Source organism: Galeopterus variegatus, unplaced genomic scaffold (genome assembly GCF_000696425.1).
Source record: "Galeopterus variegatus unplaced genomic scaffold, G_variegatus-3.0.2 Scaffold7336, whole genome shotgun sequence".
Taxonomy (NCBI): domain Eukaryota; kingdom Metazoa; phylum Chordata; class Mammalia; order Dermoptera; family Cynocephalidae; genus Galeopterus; species Galeopterus variegatus.
In genome coordinates, this window is record NW_007733447.1 from 667 (window position 1) to 16,514 (window position 15,848).

General features: G+C 40.2%; 2 protein-coding genes across 2 annotated transcripts in view; one reads left to right on the top strand and one right to left on the bottom strand.

The window, feature by feature from the left end:
• Positions 1–457: 457 nt before the first annotated feature.
• The window catches only part of LOC103607323 (Fanconi anemia group D2 protein-like), a gene marked incomplete at its 5' end in the record, with an annotated part of 22,626 nt that continues 7,235 nt past the window's right edge, over positions 458–15,848 (top strand). Inside the window, 14 exons of the mRNA XM_008591840.1 lie at positions 458–566; positions 1,730–1,840; positions 2,101–2,216; positions 3,244–3,387; positions 5,275–5,355; positions 5,939–6,067; positions 6,192–6,310; positions 9,718–9,828; positions 10,964–11,094; positions 12,320–12,413; positions 12,860–12,869; positions 13,259–13,330; positions 14,079–14,117; positions 15,114–15,188. Of these exons, the coding sequence (XP_008590062.1) occupies positions 458–566; positions 1,730–1,840; positions 2,101–2,216; positions 3,244–3,387; positions 5,275–5,355; positions 5,939–6,067; positions 6,192–6,310; positions 9,718–9,828; positions 10,964–11,094; positions 12,320–12,413; positions 12,860–12,869; positions 13,259–13,330; positions 14,079–14,117; positions 15,114–15,188 (1,341 nt within the window). The remainder of the gene's footprint in view (positions 567–1,729; positions 1,841–2,100; positions 2,217–3,243; positions 3,388–5,274; positions 5,356–5,938; positions 6,068–6,191; positions 6,311–9,717; positions 9,829–10,963; positions 11,095–12,319; positions 12,414–12,859; positions 12,870–13,258; positions 13,331–14,078; positions 14,118–15,113; positions 15,189–15,848) is intronic.
• The window catches only part of FANCD2OS (FANCD2 opposite strand), an 18,728-nt gene continuing 9,047 nt past the window's right edge, over positions 6,168–15,848 (bottom strand). The window contains exon 2 of the mRNA XM_008591837.1: positions 6,168–6,386. The gene's annotated coding sequence lies outside the window, so the exon portion shown is untranslated. The remainder of the gene's footprint in view (positions 6,387–15,848) is intronic.

The following is a 15,848-nucleotide window of genomic DNA, read 5'->3' on the forward strand; positions in this document are numbered from 1 at the left end:
TTGAAGATCATGTAGGTGTTGTAGATGTTTCAGATTTTGGAGCATTTCAGATTTTAGGTTTTTGTATTAGGAATGTTTAATCTGTACTTAATTCATACAACAATTACATTCCCATTTTATAATTGAAGAAATAAAATCTCAGAAAGTTTAAAGAGTCAGCCAAAGTCACACAGTTAGTAAGTAGTAGAATAGGACTTGTTTCACCAAGTGTGTGCCCTCTAGCTATTTCACCTTGTTACATAACTAGCAATAAGTAGAACTAGGATTAAAAGTCATCTCTCCTGTATTTTGGACCAGGGATTTTTTTCTCCACCCCCTTGCTGAGAACGCTTGTACATCACAGATTAAACTCACAGATCCTGCAGTTCAATGGCATCTTTCAGCTCTGGATGAATAATGCAAACAAAGTTAAAATCTGAACTTTTCAAAGCATGAGAATATGATTTGTACTTTATAGGTTGTGAATGCTTTCTGCAGTCAGACATCACCTGAGATGAAGGGGAAGGTGCTCACACGTTTAAAGCACATTGTAGAACTGCAGAAAATCCTGGAAAAGTATATTGTAGGTAAGGAAAGTGTCCTATACTGGTAGCCCTACTAGGTCAGTGGTGAGGGAATAAGGAACTTAGTATTTTTTTTTGGCAGTTGGCCAGGATAAGGAACTTAGTATTTTTTTTTTGGCAGTTGGCCAGTATGGGGATCCAAACCTTTGACCTTGGTGTTACAATGCCACGCTCTAACCAACTGAGCTAACTGGCCAACCAAGAACTTATCTTTTAAACCAGGCACAGTGATAATAAGGAACTTAGTATTTTTTTTTGGCAGTTGGCCAGTATGGGGATCCAAACCTTTGACCTTGGTGTTACAATGCCATGCTCTAACCAACTGAGCTAACTGGCCAACCAAGAACTTATCTTTTAAACCAGGCACAGTGATACCTGTCCCCTACTCCTCTGGGTCAAGGAAAATGTACGCTAAACAAAATTTTTAATGAGTATATCAATTTTGCTCCCATTGATACCTCCTAAAGATCTTACTATTTGAGAAAATAGAAAATAGAAAACATTAGTTGGGCTGTTTTAAACTTACGTACCTACATTGGTGGTCAAACTTCCAGTAACCTTTGCCTTCCTGAACATAGTCATGATTCTTTTTTGTTGTTGTTGTTTTTTGATGGCTGGCCGGTAAGGGTATCAGAACCCGTGACCTTGGTGTTATAAGGCTACACTCTAACCAGCTGAACTAACAGGCCAGCCTCTGAACATAGTCATGAACCAGGAGTAAAGATGAAAGATCTCTTAGTATCTTCTGACCATTAAGTGAACTAGTCATTTTAAAGTGCTAGCTTGATTCTCTGGGGAATATATGTAGCCTCCCTCTGACCCTCAGCTAAAATAAGTGTATGTAAAACAAACTGCTGTGTTACCAAATAATGTTAATATCTTTAGATTTTAAGTGTAAATTTATTTTTAATCCTTACCTGCTTGGCTATTTTATATCATTATTTAGAATTATTTTATGTTAATTGATCATAATCAATAAATCTGATATTTCTATAAGTTACCTCTGGCCATTTTGCTATGTCAAAACAATGTCAGAGGAATTGAATGTATCTTATAAACACGGTAATTTTGGAAACTAGTGTTTAGCCAGTCGGGTGATTGCGTTCCAAGTCTAATGGTGGAATATGGTTGGTATATACTGCGCTCCTGCCTGCTCTTTGTTTCAGTCACTCCAGACTATGTTCCTCCTCTTGCAAACTTTGACTTGGAAACTTTACATATAACACCTCATACCAGTACTGCTATTTCAACAAAAATCAGAAAAAAAGGAAAGATGGGTGAGTATATTCTTTTCTTCTTATCTTATATCTCTATATAAGCTGCATTGAATTAACCTGAGAGGTTATGTTTATCAAGGCATCAGTAATTGGAGAGATTATGTAATTGAGCACGGTTATATATGCACTATAATTTAAGGTTATAAAATTACCTCTTCTATTTCTAGGAAGTCTTCAACAGATTATTTCCTGAGGGCAGTGATATTTGGCAAACATGATTATTGATTATTTGAGTCACTTTTTTCTTTTTGTAATAAAAGGAGGAAGGAAAAGAAAAGCAGATGGCAGCAAAACATCCTCCCCGGACACACTTTCAAAGGAGGATTATTCAGAACGTCATGACCCTACACTGTGTGATAGAAGCCAACTGGACAAGGTATTGGAATGATCGGTAGCGATGAAGATGTGTGACAGCCCAGTGAGATTGACAGGGCCAGCTTTATTTTCTGCATTTTACAAAGGAAAAAGTTAAGGAATAGAAGGGCAAATGAAATCTAGGCCTTGGAATTACCTTCTTAGTAGCAACGTTCAGGTTAGACTTTAAGTCCTTCACCCTATTACACACTGTTGTTGATTATAATTATTTTCTTGAATGTTTTACTCCCTTTTTGCACCCCAACAGTACTTTGAATTCTCTCTTGCAGCAGTAATCAAATTCTGTCTTACAATGTAGTTTATATATACTTCTTTTAGCCTCTTTCCCCTTCTAGTCCCAGATTGTCAACTTCTCAATGAATCGAGATAACATGAAATGCTTAGTATAGTTTCTGATACTTGAGTAACAATAGTTCTCTTTCCCTGTAACTTTGTACCATTCACAGAATAGGTCTTATTAATTTGTGAAATTTCCTGGACCACGTGGATCCCAATTATTTCTGTGTTTCAGCTACCATTTATTGTGTATTTATTATGTGTAACTCCTCTAATCCTCCTAAAAACCCAAGCTTAGTATTAATATACACATTTAATAGATGAAGAAAGTAAGGCCCAGTGAGGATAAGTAACTTGCGCAAGGTCACACAGTTAATAACTGCTTGAGCTAGGATTTGATTCTACTTCTTTCTGGCCCATCAGCCCATAGTTTTCTATACCATACCATAATGCCTTAATTTGCCTAATAGTTCATTCCTAAGTAGAAACCTACCAATGGTCTTGATGTTTGACTTATATCCCCATATTAAATTAAGTTCTCAGCCAGGTAGCAAAAAAAAAAAAGAAACAAAAAATAAATTAAGTGCTCTGTCTCAGGAATATGTAGAACTTCGGTGAAAGGAAGTTGGTGTTGTGATGAAAATAAAACTTTCCGCATAAAATGAGTGCATATTTGCATTTTAGAATCTTCATTAAAACTTAGACTAGTGTAGAAGACATTTATTTTCTTGGTTACGCTACTTTCCCCCAAGGAGTTCACAGGGAAGGAAGAAAAGACATCAGTGTCACTACAGAATTACCGTGCTTTCTTCCGAGAGCTGGACATGGAGGTCTTCTCTATTCTGCATTGTGGGCTTGTGACCAAGTTCATCTTAGATACTGAAATGCACACTGAAGTAAGTAATAGACTGGACTCTTAAGACTTAATCTTCTTTCAGAAAGTTTCTCACCTCTATTCTTTTTTTTTTTTTTGTCTTTTTCCGTGTCCGGCAACGGATCGCAACCCTAAGTGTTGCCCCCGTACCGGACCAGGACCAGCAAAGATAACATGAAATGCTTAGCTATTCTGCATTGTGGGCTTGTGACCAAGTTCATCTTAGATACTGAAATGCACACTGAAGTAAGTAATAGACTGGACTCTTAAGACTTAATCTTCTTTCAGAAAGTTTCTCACCTCTATTCTTTTTTTTTTTTTTGTCTTTTTCCGTGTCCGGCAACGGATCGCAACCCTCAGTGTTGCCCCCGTACCGGACCAGGACCAGCAACGGGATCGCAACCCTCGGTGTTGCTCCCGCGCCTCGCTCAGCCAGTGAGCGGGAACCGGTCTGTATGTGGGATCCGAACCCTCGGTGGGAGCGCCGCCACGCTTCCCAAGCGGCGCACTACAGCAGTGCGCCACCGGGCCGGCCAGCTCACCTCTATTCTTATTTCAGAAAAAACACTGTGACATTGACAAGTTAAACTCTGACTTCAAAAGTCTTTATAAGATATCATGCTGATTATGTGATTCTTACCTTTGTGTTAATAGTAATATGCTACTTAGATTGCTTTTATAGAGAAGCACTGTTCTGGTTTATGGAGGTCAATGCTGTTTTCACTTTTTCATAACGTTTGTTCAGCATCCAACAGATGCTAACTAATGCCCTTTTGTGTTTGCCAGTAATCTAGACACTGGCAGTTTGTTAGTATGTATAATATGATGCTTGCTTTCAAATAGCTCATAATCTAATAGAGGAAGTGGACCTGCTCATCAATAGAGCACATATTGTATTAATACACTTACTGTATTAGTGGCTAAACCAAGTACCAGTGAAACTCTGATGAGAGAATGGTATTGTATTTATAATGAAGTTGGGAGTAGAGGACATTTTCACAGAAAAAGTAATTTTCGATATGGGATTTCACCACTGAGTAGAATTTCTCCAGGTTAACAAAAATTGAAATAGTGTGGATTTCTACCTGAGAGTTACAAGAATGTAGGCACCTTCAGAATAGAAAGAGTATCTCCTTTTTTTTTTTTTAGTATTTCCGCATCAGATTGCCCTTAGGAGATTCCCCATAAGTCTGTATTGAGTGAACAGTTTGAAGTCAGACTGTATTTTCACCCATTCTGCTTCTGGCAGTATAATATACTTATAGGGATCCTGCCCAGAGTTAATAGTAGCAAAATATTAAGGTAAAGAAAGTATGAAAGGATTACTTAATGAACAGAGAAAAGTGAAATTCCCTTGAATTAGTCATCTTTTATCACAGGATATTTAGGAAATGCATCTTGGATCCACAGCTAGAAAGATGCACAGAGAATTTATTTCTAGAAAAAAAGTGTGTCTTCTGTGCTGTCACAGATTCCTTTTTTTTTTTTTTTTGGCAGCTGGCCAGTATAGGGATCGAACCCTTGACCTTGGTGTTGTAATGCTGTGCTCTAACCAACTGAGGTAACTGGCTAGCCTTCAGATTTCTATTTTAATAATTTGAAAATTTGTTTTATTTTGGAAATGTTGACTTCTTGATCAGTTGATAAAGCACAACAGCCATCCTTTGTATTAGGTAGGGGAAATTTTTCCCTTTTTTGTTAAAAGTCTCAGATTCTCCACCCATTGGGAAAAGTGAACATAAAATGTACAGAAAAAATGACTAGAGGGCCAGCTCGTGGCTCACTTGGGAGAGTGTGGTGCTGATAACACCAAGTCAAGGGTTAAGATCCCCTTACCAGTCATCTTAAAAAAAAAAAAAAAATGAGTAGGACATTCTTAGAATTTTTCTCTTTTTCCTCCTGGTGACAGGCTACAGAAGTTGTACAGCTTGGGCCCCCTGAGCTGCTTTTCTTGCTGGAAGACCTCTCCCAGAAGGTAGAGAATATTCAGGTTTTGATTTTAACAGCCTCCCAAACTAAGCACCTGTCCAAGCTTCAGTATAGTAATTGGCTGTCTAGAAAAGTCAGAACCTCAGGTGTGTATATAGTGTACAGATGTGCACCTAGCATCTGAGGAAGCAGTTGCATGGTGCAAACAGCAAAATATGAGAGACTTGAGTATGAACATTTAAACATTAATTTATCCAGTTATTTGATTTTTTTTTTCTTTGTACTCAGTATCTGCTCCATAGTCTTGTCAAATGATTTCCACTTTGTGTGAGCTTTATGTCATTAATTATGATGGGTCTATGTCATTAATTATGATGGGTCTTCTCAATCAAACACTGTCCTTACTCTACAAAAGCCAATCTCTTGGTTAGCTGAAGATAGAGCAAAGTTTTTATTCCTTTGTCAAAATATAGTCTTAGACAACTCCTTTCTCCCATTTGCTGATACCTGGTGACGTAGGTTTGACTTAACTCCGTAATGAACTTTTAGTTTCAGAGAAGCTATCCAGCAGTTTTTTTTTTTTTTTTAATTTTATTTTGTCAATATCCAGCAGTTTTTTAATCCCATAACTGAATTTATTATAGAATAAAGGAAGTCGGAATATTGGATTCTCACATCTGCATCAGAGATCTGCCCAAGAAATTGCTCATTGTGTTGTTCAACTGTTGACCCCAATGTGTAACCATCTGGAGAACATTCACAACTATTTTCAGGTCAGAAGCCTATCTTATCATTATAGAGACTTAGAAATCACTAAGTGAACATGAGATTTCATTTTTGGCTGTGAAAAGAGGGCAATTGCTGAAGCAACTATCCTAAAATTATTTTCCTTTTTAGTGTTTAGCTGCTGAGAATCATGGTGTAGTTGATAGACCAGCAGTCAAAGTTCAAGAGTACCACATAATATCTTCTTGCTGTCAGAGGCTACTGCAGATCTTTCATGGGCTTTTTGCTTGGTAAGTTGTGCGAAGTATGGTAGTAGAGAGAAGTGAGTATATACTTGCTTTTACTTGGTGATCAGTCACCAAGGCACTGAGATATGGAAAAGAAAAGCCCAAAAGTCTTATGTAAATATGGTGCTTTACTCTTTTTGGAGTGTTTTTGTTTGTATCATTTCATTCGATCCTATACCCTTCAAGTCTTATGGAGCCATTATTGTTAACCTATTTGATAAATTAGGTAACTTGCTAATTAGCTAATCTTTAACAAATCTGGCCATGTGATTCTTAGCCTGTTTGCTGTAGCAAGCCTTCTATAATAACACGAGAGACTGTTACTTAAGAAATTATTATTTTTATTTATTTGTTTATTTATTTTAAAGATGACCGGTAAGGGGATCTTAACCCTTGACTTGGTGTTGTCAGCACCACGCTCTCCCAAGTGAGCTAACCGGCCATCCCTATATAGGAATCCAAACCCATGGCCTTGGTGTTATCAGCACCACACTCTCCCAAGTGAGCCACAGGCTGGCCCTAAGAAATTGTTATTAAATAAGTTGTAAATAAATTCCATATTATGTGACAAAGAGCTGAACACAGCTTTTCATGGAAGCAGTGGATTTCATTGGGTCATTGAAAGGGAGCTGGCATTTAGGGAGGTAAAGAAGTTGGAAAGTACATCATGGTCGAAAGTAGAATTGAGGGAGATGTGTCCCTTAAATACTTTTGTTCCTCAAGGTTAGGCCCTGGTCCCCCCGTTCCCATTATACAAGTTTTCTGGGTAATCTTACCTAAGCTTAAATTTATGCTAAAATTTATCTCCTGAGCTATAGGCATTTATATCTAACTGCCTACTCAACACCCCCTTACATGTGTCATTGACACCTCACACTCATCACATCCAAAAAAGAGTGTATCATCCTTCCCACTGCTCCCTCAGCTTTGCCTGGCTCAGTAAATGACACCACTAGTTGTCTGAGCCAGAAACCAGGAGTTATTCTTTGTCCCTCCTTCTGTTCTCTACCCTTTCTCTCTCCCACACCTGATTGCCAAATCCTGTTGATTTTATCATCTAGATCATATCTAGGTATCCATCTGTCTCTCTCCCCTGCTTCTAGACTCCCATCACCTCTCACTTGGACTAGATCAGTTTCACAGTTGGTCTCTCCACCTCCAGTTGTCCTCCCTCAGTCCATTCTTCACACAGAAGTCAGAGTGATCTTCCCAACACAGACCCAGTATGATCCTATCCACATTTTGGTCTCCAATTGCTGTTTATATTTTTCTTTACTTCAAAGTCTTTTGTCTGGCTTTTAAGGCCTTCTACTGTCTGACTCCTATTCCACTTACTGTCTTAAACTCTGCCTCCAGCCATACTGAATTAATTTCAGGACCCTTATATAGTTTTCACCTGGAAGGCTTCACATACTCATACCAAGACTCCCACCTTCTTGATCCCCAGCCTCTTCTGGCTCATCTAATCTCTTCAGATCTGGACTTAAACTTCACTTCCTCAGAGGCAACTTCTCTGACCTCTAGGCCAGGTAAGCCTCCTTCCTGCCTCCCTGACCCCTAGTTCTCTCCTAGCACTCTGGTATCCTCTTATGATAAAACTTATCATCTTTTATTATAATTACTTGTTCATCTGTCTTCCCTACTAGACTGTGAGCTCCATGAGGACAGACATCAGTCATTTTTGTATTCTCAGTACTTAAAAGCAATGCCTGACAAAAGATTTGAACAGACAGTTCATGAAGGAGATTTATAGATGGCAAATAAACACATGAAATGATGGTCATTATTAGTTGACATGGAAATATGAATTAAAAGCACAATGAGGTAGCAGCACAACACACCCACTAGCATGGGGACTTAACATGCTAAGTGTTGGTGAGAATGTGGAGCCACTAGAACTCTCACATGCTTTTAGTGGAACTGTAAAATAATACAACCACTTTGGAAAACAGTTTGATAGTTTATCAAAAAGTTAGACATACATCTACCATATGACCCAGCCATTTCATCTTTAGGTATTTACCCTAGAGAAATAAAAGCGTATATCCACACAAAGTCCTGTATGTGAATGTTTTATAGCAGTTTTATTTGTAATAACCCCAAACTGGAAACAACTCAAATGTCTATCAGCTGAAGAATATATGAACAAATTGTGATATATTCGTATAATAGAATACTACATGCAACAACATGAAAAAAGAATTATGCTGAATAAGAAGCAAGACCATAAGAGTACATAGTATTTGATTCCATATATATAAAATTCTAGAAAAAGCATATAATATTGTAGTGATGGAAAAGAGATCAGTGGTTGCCTAGCATTGGATGGAAGGTGGAGTACAAAGAAACTTCCAGGAGGTAATTTTGGTGATGATCTCATGGATTTGTAAGTTAAAACTGATTAAATTCAATATTTTAAATACATGCAGTTTATTATACATCAATTATACCTTTAAAAAACCGTGTGTGGGTGGGTGTAACCTGATACCTAATAGGCCCTCAGAATACTTTTGTTGAAAGGAGGGATGACTACAACTGGTGTTTTGGAAAATATTTCTAGGGCCGGCCCGTGGCTCACTCGGGAGAGTGCGGTGCTGATAACACCAAGGCCCCGGGTTCGGATCCCACATAGGGATGGCCGGTTCGCTCACTGGCTGAGCGTGGTGCTGACAACACCAAGTCAAGGGTTAAGATCCCCTTACCGGTCATCTTTTAAAAAAAAGAAAAAAGAAAATATTTCTAGAGGAGAATAATGTTTAGGGAGGCAGATTGTGCTTGGCTTTGAAGGTCAGACAGAAGAATTTAAATGTTCAGGGAAGCAATTTTAGAATTTTATGATCACAGCCATGATATAATGAAAGTAATGTTTTAGGAAAATCTTTTTGGCAGCAGAGTGCAGGACAGATTGGAAGGAGATGCAAAAAGACCAATTAAAAGGTGTCACTGTAATCTACTCATATGATGTTAAGGGTCTGGCCTAGAGTGACGGTCAGGGCTTGGAAAGGAAGGGACAGTATGAAAAATAATCTTAAGATGGATTGTCAAGACTTGACTTATTAATGTAGAAGAAGGGATAATTTCTTTATCAAGCACCTACTATATGGATTTAGTGATTTGACAAAAATCATTCCTGTGTTTTTAGAAAGACTGAGATATCTCTAAAATGTGGGCAGTGAAGGAGAGCTTTTTCCCTTGAAAATAAACCTGTGAGGTCCTTAGGAAAGACTATTTTGGGCGCACTTCAACTTCTTATCTGATACTTAGGACTGTGACTGAATTTGGCACTTGACTATCAATTCTTCTTTTTTTCGAACTCCAAATGATACAGACCAGAGGCCAGTATTCTCAAATGCCATCCAAGTAATCATCCTAAAACTAAGCTAAACTATCTTACTTTGACTTTCCCTTAGGAATGGATTTTTTCAACCTGAAAATTGTAATTTACTGTACTCAGCCCTTGAGGTCCTCAGTAACCGACTGAAGGAGGGACAACGTAACCAGTCCTTGAATGAACTGCTCAGGTATGTCCCAGAGTGTTGTCCCAAGAAACTCCTAGGAACAGGATTGGGAAGATTTCTTTGAAATAACTTGAGTGTCTCTCAATAGTTGTGAAGGAAATTGAAATTTTCAGTTACTTTTCCTCAGTGTATGAACTTTCTCACCTATGTATTCTGATAAATCTTGAAGCATTAGAAACCCTTGAACAAATCAGGTTAAATCTTCATGCATACATCAGCCCATAAAGTCTGCCTTTTCGGGTAACAATGATGTGTTCTGTAGTCAACTGTTAACTATCCAGGGACCCACTCTGTCTCTTAGCAGAGCTGCATAATTAAGCAGCAGCTGGTTATCACTGATTGCCTGTCTTCTTCCCCCAGTCTTGGAGGAAGACCATATGTGACTGAAGGCTAGGCAGTGGAAGAGGAAGGTGAGAAGGTGATGTAAGGGGCGTGGCTCCCAGCCTTCCACCCCAGCTTCAAACAGAGTGACTAGGGTCTTTCTCTTGTCCTCTTTGATAGGTGAGGCTGTCACTGGATCAGCAGTCAGTGCTTGTCATCCCTGCCTGCTGGCAGGATGTTATTTCATTTTAAATACAGCACTTTTAGTCTGTTTGATCTCCTTCTCACCAGTCAATCAGGAGTTGATGCTAGTTTTATTTTAACTACAATTTTGGGTTAATTGTGATTCTTCATCTCCCATTACTTCAGTGCATTGAAAGCTATCCACATATGAGACATTTATTTATTAAAAGCTCTGCTTCTCTGCCTTATATTATAATTTCCTTTCACATTGTCTCTATGACCCTAGATTTTAAACATTATTTTCAGTATATTGCCTAAGGCTTTAAAGAGTGAATAATTTATCCAGGGTTGCACATATTAGCATGGTACTTGGGTTTCTTGGCATGTGTGACCCCTTCAAGGCCAGCATTTCATCAATGGCACTCTGCTGCCCTGGCCTTCTCCATACAAAGATATAGTCTTCCATGGAGATGCTTGAAAGAAGGTTGCTACTAAAGCACCTGAAAATGAGGAGGATTCTAATTATGCAATCAAACACTTGAAGGGGACTTGGGTATCTTGTGTGGATTTAAACATATCTATAATATATGTAATGTTATTGTGTGTATGTATTTGTTTTCATCTCTCAATACAGCCAGAGCTTCCATTACTTGCAGAATTTCCATCACAGCATTCCCAGTTTCCAGTGTGCTCTTTATCTCATCAGACTTTTGATTGTCATCTGGGAGAAATCTACAGCTCCAACTCAAAACAGAGAAAAAATTGGTGATGGGCCCAGATCCTCTTTTTTTTTTCTCCGTGAATAGGATTAATATCTCACACTTGTAAACTTGGGGCTTCCCAGGACCTTGTACATTTTTACATGTAAATCCCCACATAAGCCTTAGGCATGCCCTCTTGCTATTCCAACAAGGACATTTTCCTAGAAGGAACTATGACTGATTTCTGCTGACATTGCTTAGTCTGAATTTGGTTAGATCAGCTAGGTAGACAGTTCTTTGTTTTGCTTAAATTTAATCATGTTCTTCCTTTTTATTTATTTATTTTTAATTATCTGAAACATTTGGCAATAAGAAATAAAACAATGTAGGGCCAGCCCGTGGCTCACTTGGGAGAATGTGGTGCTGATGGCACCAGGGCCGCAGGTTCGGATCCCTATATAGGGGTGGTCGGTTGGTTCACTTGGGAGAGCATGGTGCTGACAACCCCAAGTCAGGGATTGGGATCCCCTTACTGGTCATCTTTAAAGAAAAAAAAAAGAAATAAGATAATGTTAATAAAGTTGGAGAAAAAGGAGAAATCAGGATCAAGAGTAAAGGAAGTACTGCCTCCTTCCCTTTTTCTCTATCTTTTGTCATTACTCTTGGAATGTAACTCACTGATTATACATCTTAGTTGGCAGCACAAACAGAAAGCAAGATGAAAATGCAAAACAAACCTTAATTATTCTCTGTTGATTAAAAGGGGGGGTTTGATCTGAATCTGTGAAGTGGCCACTGCTATTGGCCTGCCCAGAAGGAACAAGATTGGCTTTCCTACTGCCCAGCAGCATTCCTTTTCTCTTTTCATGTCTGCGTATGTTCATGTTGGTGTGTTTCAAGATGGGGTGAGGAAGTGGGATGTGTTGGGTCTTAGACAGAGAAATGGGTTTATTTCTGGCAGAAGAGCCAGTGGAGCAGGAACATGAGCTTTTTAAAAATTCCCTGTTATGGGCCGGCCGGTGGCACTCCTGCCAAGGGTTTGGATCCCATGTGGAGACCGGTTCCCGCTCACTGGCTGAGCGCGGAGCGGGCGCAACACTGAGGGTTGCGATCCCGTTACCGTCAGTAAAAAAGACAAAAAGGAAAAAAAAAATTCCCTGTTAGACCAGGAACTTCTTAGTAAATTTAAAATAATAATCCTTTTCATCAATAATCATCCCGAAAAGCCTAAAAGACAAGAATGAAGTCAGTATCCCATACATGAGGTGCCTTTGTCTTGTTTCCAACAGCTTCCTTGGCCAGACGGTTCCTCTGTCGGGTGTGGCCAAGAGGGGAGAAAGAGAAGAGCAACATCTTTAATGACCAGCTTCATGCTTTGCTCTGGTGAGATGTTTGGTTTCTTCTAACACACCAAATAGGCTTTTTCCATTTTTCTACTGTTGGAATCCTTCTGGTCAGAGACTAAGAAATGACCTTTGTTAAGGGGAACTTAAAAGTAATGAAGTAGGTTTAAAATGAAGACAATTTGGAATATGTGGATTTTAAGATCCTCTGTTCTGTTTTACACAGTCAGCTAATTTCTTATTGTTAAATCATAGAAGTGGAAGAGTCTCGGGGCCAGCCCGGTGGCGCACTGCTACAGTGCGCCGCTTGGGAGTGCAGCGGCGCTCCCGCTGTGTGGCTAATGCCCAGTTTGCCACTTGCCAGCTGGCATGAGGTAAACCAGCCTGTTTGAGATCCTGTGGGCCTTGGCAACCTGCTAACCAGAACTGACCTTGACTGCTGAGAACAAGGGCTACGTGGCTAATGCCCAGTTTGCCACTTGCCAGCTGGCATGAGGTAAACCAGCCTGTTTGAAATCCTGTGGGCCTTGGCAACCTGCTAACCAGAACTGACCTTGACTGCTGAGAACAAGGGCTAGCATAGGAAATCAGAGAAGCCACAGAGATCTGATGGTCACTAGGTATGTTGCAGAGGCTTTCACCTACTTGGAAATTACCGAAGATGACTCATCTTTTTGGAAAGTGTCTATCAGGTACTGTTATGTTATCACAGTATGTGCAGGCCTCAGAACCATCTAGGGTGTGCTGGTTGCCACATCTTTTTGGAAGGACAATTGGCTTGAATCTCTGAATAGCTATATAATTGAAGAACTGTGTATTAGTGGGAGTACGGTAGGAGAAGTATTTGTCTGATTTAGAGGCACCTATATATTGGGCTGCCCACAGATTCATGAAGAGAAGCTCCTCTACTGGAACATGGCTGTTCGAGACTTCAGTATTCTCATCAACCTGATAAAGGTGAGTATTGAGACTCCTTGACTCATCTCACTGGCTAACTACAGAAACCAAGGGTCTTAGCTTCCAAAATTGGCTCTCCTTTCTCCTCTGCCTACCCTTCCTTGGGGCTTGCTCTCCCCCCGTCTACTTCCCTTGTCCTCATACTCATCCTGGATAACTCCTTCTCTCCCTGGCAGTATATTTCTCCTTCTCTTTCTTCCTCCTACCTGTGCCACAATGCTTACTATTTAACGGCACCCTCCACCTGTCATTCCCCCACTTTCTCTCATCTTGCCTTGGGTCCTCTGTGATCTAAGCACACTCCCTCTTCTGACCCTGAATGCCTTCATTAACCTTCAGACATACTCTGTGCTCTCACCTACTCTTTGATTTTGCTCAGACTGTTCCCCCAGAATAGAATGTCATTCTCTTTCCTTTCTACCTCTTTGTTCAGTTTTTCTTAAGGCTTCAAGTCAAGGTTTTGGACCTCTACTAATGCCATCTTCTCACCATCCCCAGTTGGAATCAATTTCTTGTTCCTCTTTGCTCCTTTTTATTTATTTATTTATTTATTTATTTTTTCCTTTTCTTGAACTTCATTTATGGTGGTTACTTTATTGTGCTTTATAGTTAATTTAACTGTTGACATGCCTTCCTCAATTTAGAATTCTCTATAGCAGCCAGAGCTGCTCTTTACACTGCAGAAAAGAGGATGGGGTGCTCAAAGGAACAGACCTCAGCTTTGGTTTCTTGTCTTTTACCTCTCCAGGTCTTTGATAGTCATCCTGTTCTGCATGCCTGTTTAAAGGTGAGAGACTTATTGGGTCCTGTTTAATATTTATTATTCCTGTGGATCACTTTACAGACAGTCTCAGCCGAGATGAATTGCTTAATTCCTTGCCCATAAGCTAGTGTCTCCAGAATTTGTGTTAATAGGCAACAGTTTAGGAAAGGCACTGGATACATTTTCCCACAGTAATTGGATGACTAGAGAAGCCAATTTCCTATGAGTTTGAAAGTTTTGGGTCAGACTTTTAGAACTAGGAGGAATGGCTTCAGGGCAGTTGCGTTTAGGAATAGTAGTCTCCTTACCCTCCCTGTCATTCCTTCCCAAGTGACAAGAGGGAAGGAAGAATGGATGATTCCTCCTTTTTTAAAGCCCGTGAGGTAGCCTCATGAATGTGGGAGCTGATATCCTGATAATTGCCAAACTCCTATCCCATGGGGATAGCCTGGATTCATGCTAGATTTGATGGCAAATTCAATAGGGATATTATGGGGAGAAAGCTTCTTCCCTACTTCTGATATTTCCTTCCAAGTGGGTATCTTCTCATTCTTTTCATCTCCTGGCATCTCTCTCTACTCATCTGCCACTGTGTTGCAGTGTGGAAGATGGGTAAGTCAGGGAGAGAGATTTGTCTGATTGGGAAATTTGTAAATTGCTCATATGCTTCCTCAGATCTACCCAGTTTTTGCCTCTGGGAAGTTAGTTATCCTCAGGGAGCTAGAGTTCCCCTCTGCTCCTCTGTTCTCTCATTCTTAAGCTGAGCAAGGCCCCTGTCGACTGGCTGTGTCTAGGGTAGTTAAGTCTGCCTAATTCTAAGGCTTAGTTAGCAGGCCTATTTAGTTTTCACATTAAGCTACATTCTCCAAATTAACCTTTTAGACCCCTCACAATTTATTTTTTACATATAAAAATAAGAAGATAAAACCCTTGGGCTGGGTAATGCTATGCTGCCTCATGCCAGGACCTTTCAGGAGAAAGATCTCAGCTAGAGGTCACCAATGTGTCTCTTTTCTTCAGTATGGACGTCTCTTTGTGGAAGCATTTCTGAAGCAGTGTATGCCACTTCTAGACTTCAGTTTTAGAAAACACCGGGTAAGAGCTGAGAGCAGAGAGCAAAGATGTGCTCTGAAGATTTGCTCAGAAGATAAGTTCTTAGTGACACCTGGGTTTGGGCTGGGGGTGGGAGCAGTCCCCTTGCTCATGTTGTGGGCCACAGTTCTACTTGGGCACCTCTGGTTCACTTCAGTTATAGCCAAAAATGCCCAAATAGGACTGAATATTCCAAAGTAGGCTGGACTCCTCAGACCCACCCTAGTTCAAACCCACCTTTCTACTTCTACTCCAGATTGGAAGGTGGTTATTCCTTTCAGCTTAATGTTATTGTGCTGTTGCACTTCCAGGACCTCATATATCAGTGTGTCGTTTGCTTATTCTTTTGTGCTTCTCTAGGTCTACTCTCAGTAATAATAATAATAATTTCTTAAAGAACTCATTTGTCTGGGCTGGCCCGGTGGCGCACTGGAGAGTGCGCCGCTTGGGAGCGCGGCGGCACTCCCGCCAAGGGTTTAATAATAATAATAATTTCTTAAAGAACTCATTTGTCTGGGCTGGCCCAGTGGCGCACTGGAGAGTGCGCCGCTTGGGAGCGCGGCGGCACTCCCGCCAAGGGTTCGGATCCCATGTGGAGACCGGTTCCCGCTCACTGGTTGAGCGAGGTGCGGGCGCAACACCGAGGGTTGCAATCCCGTTGCC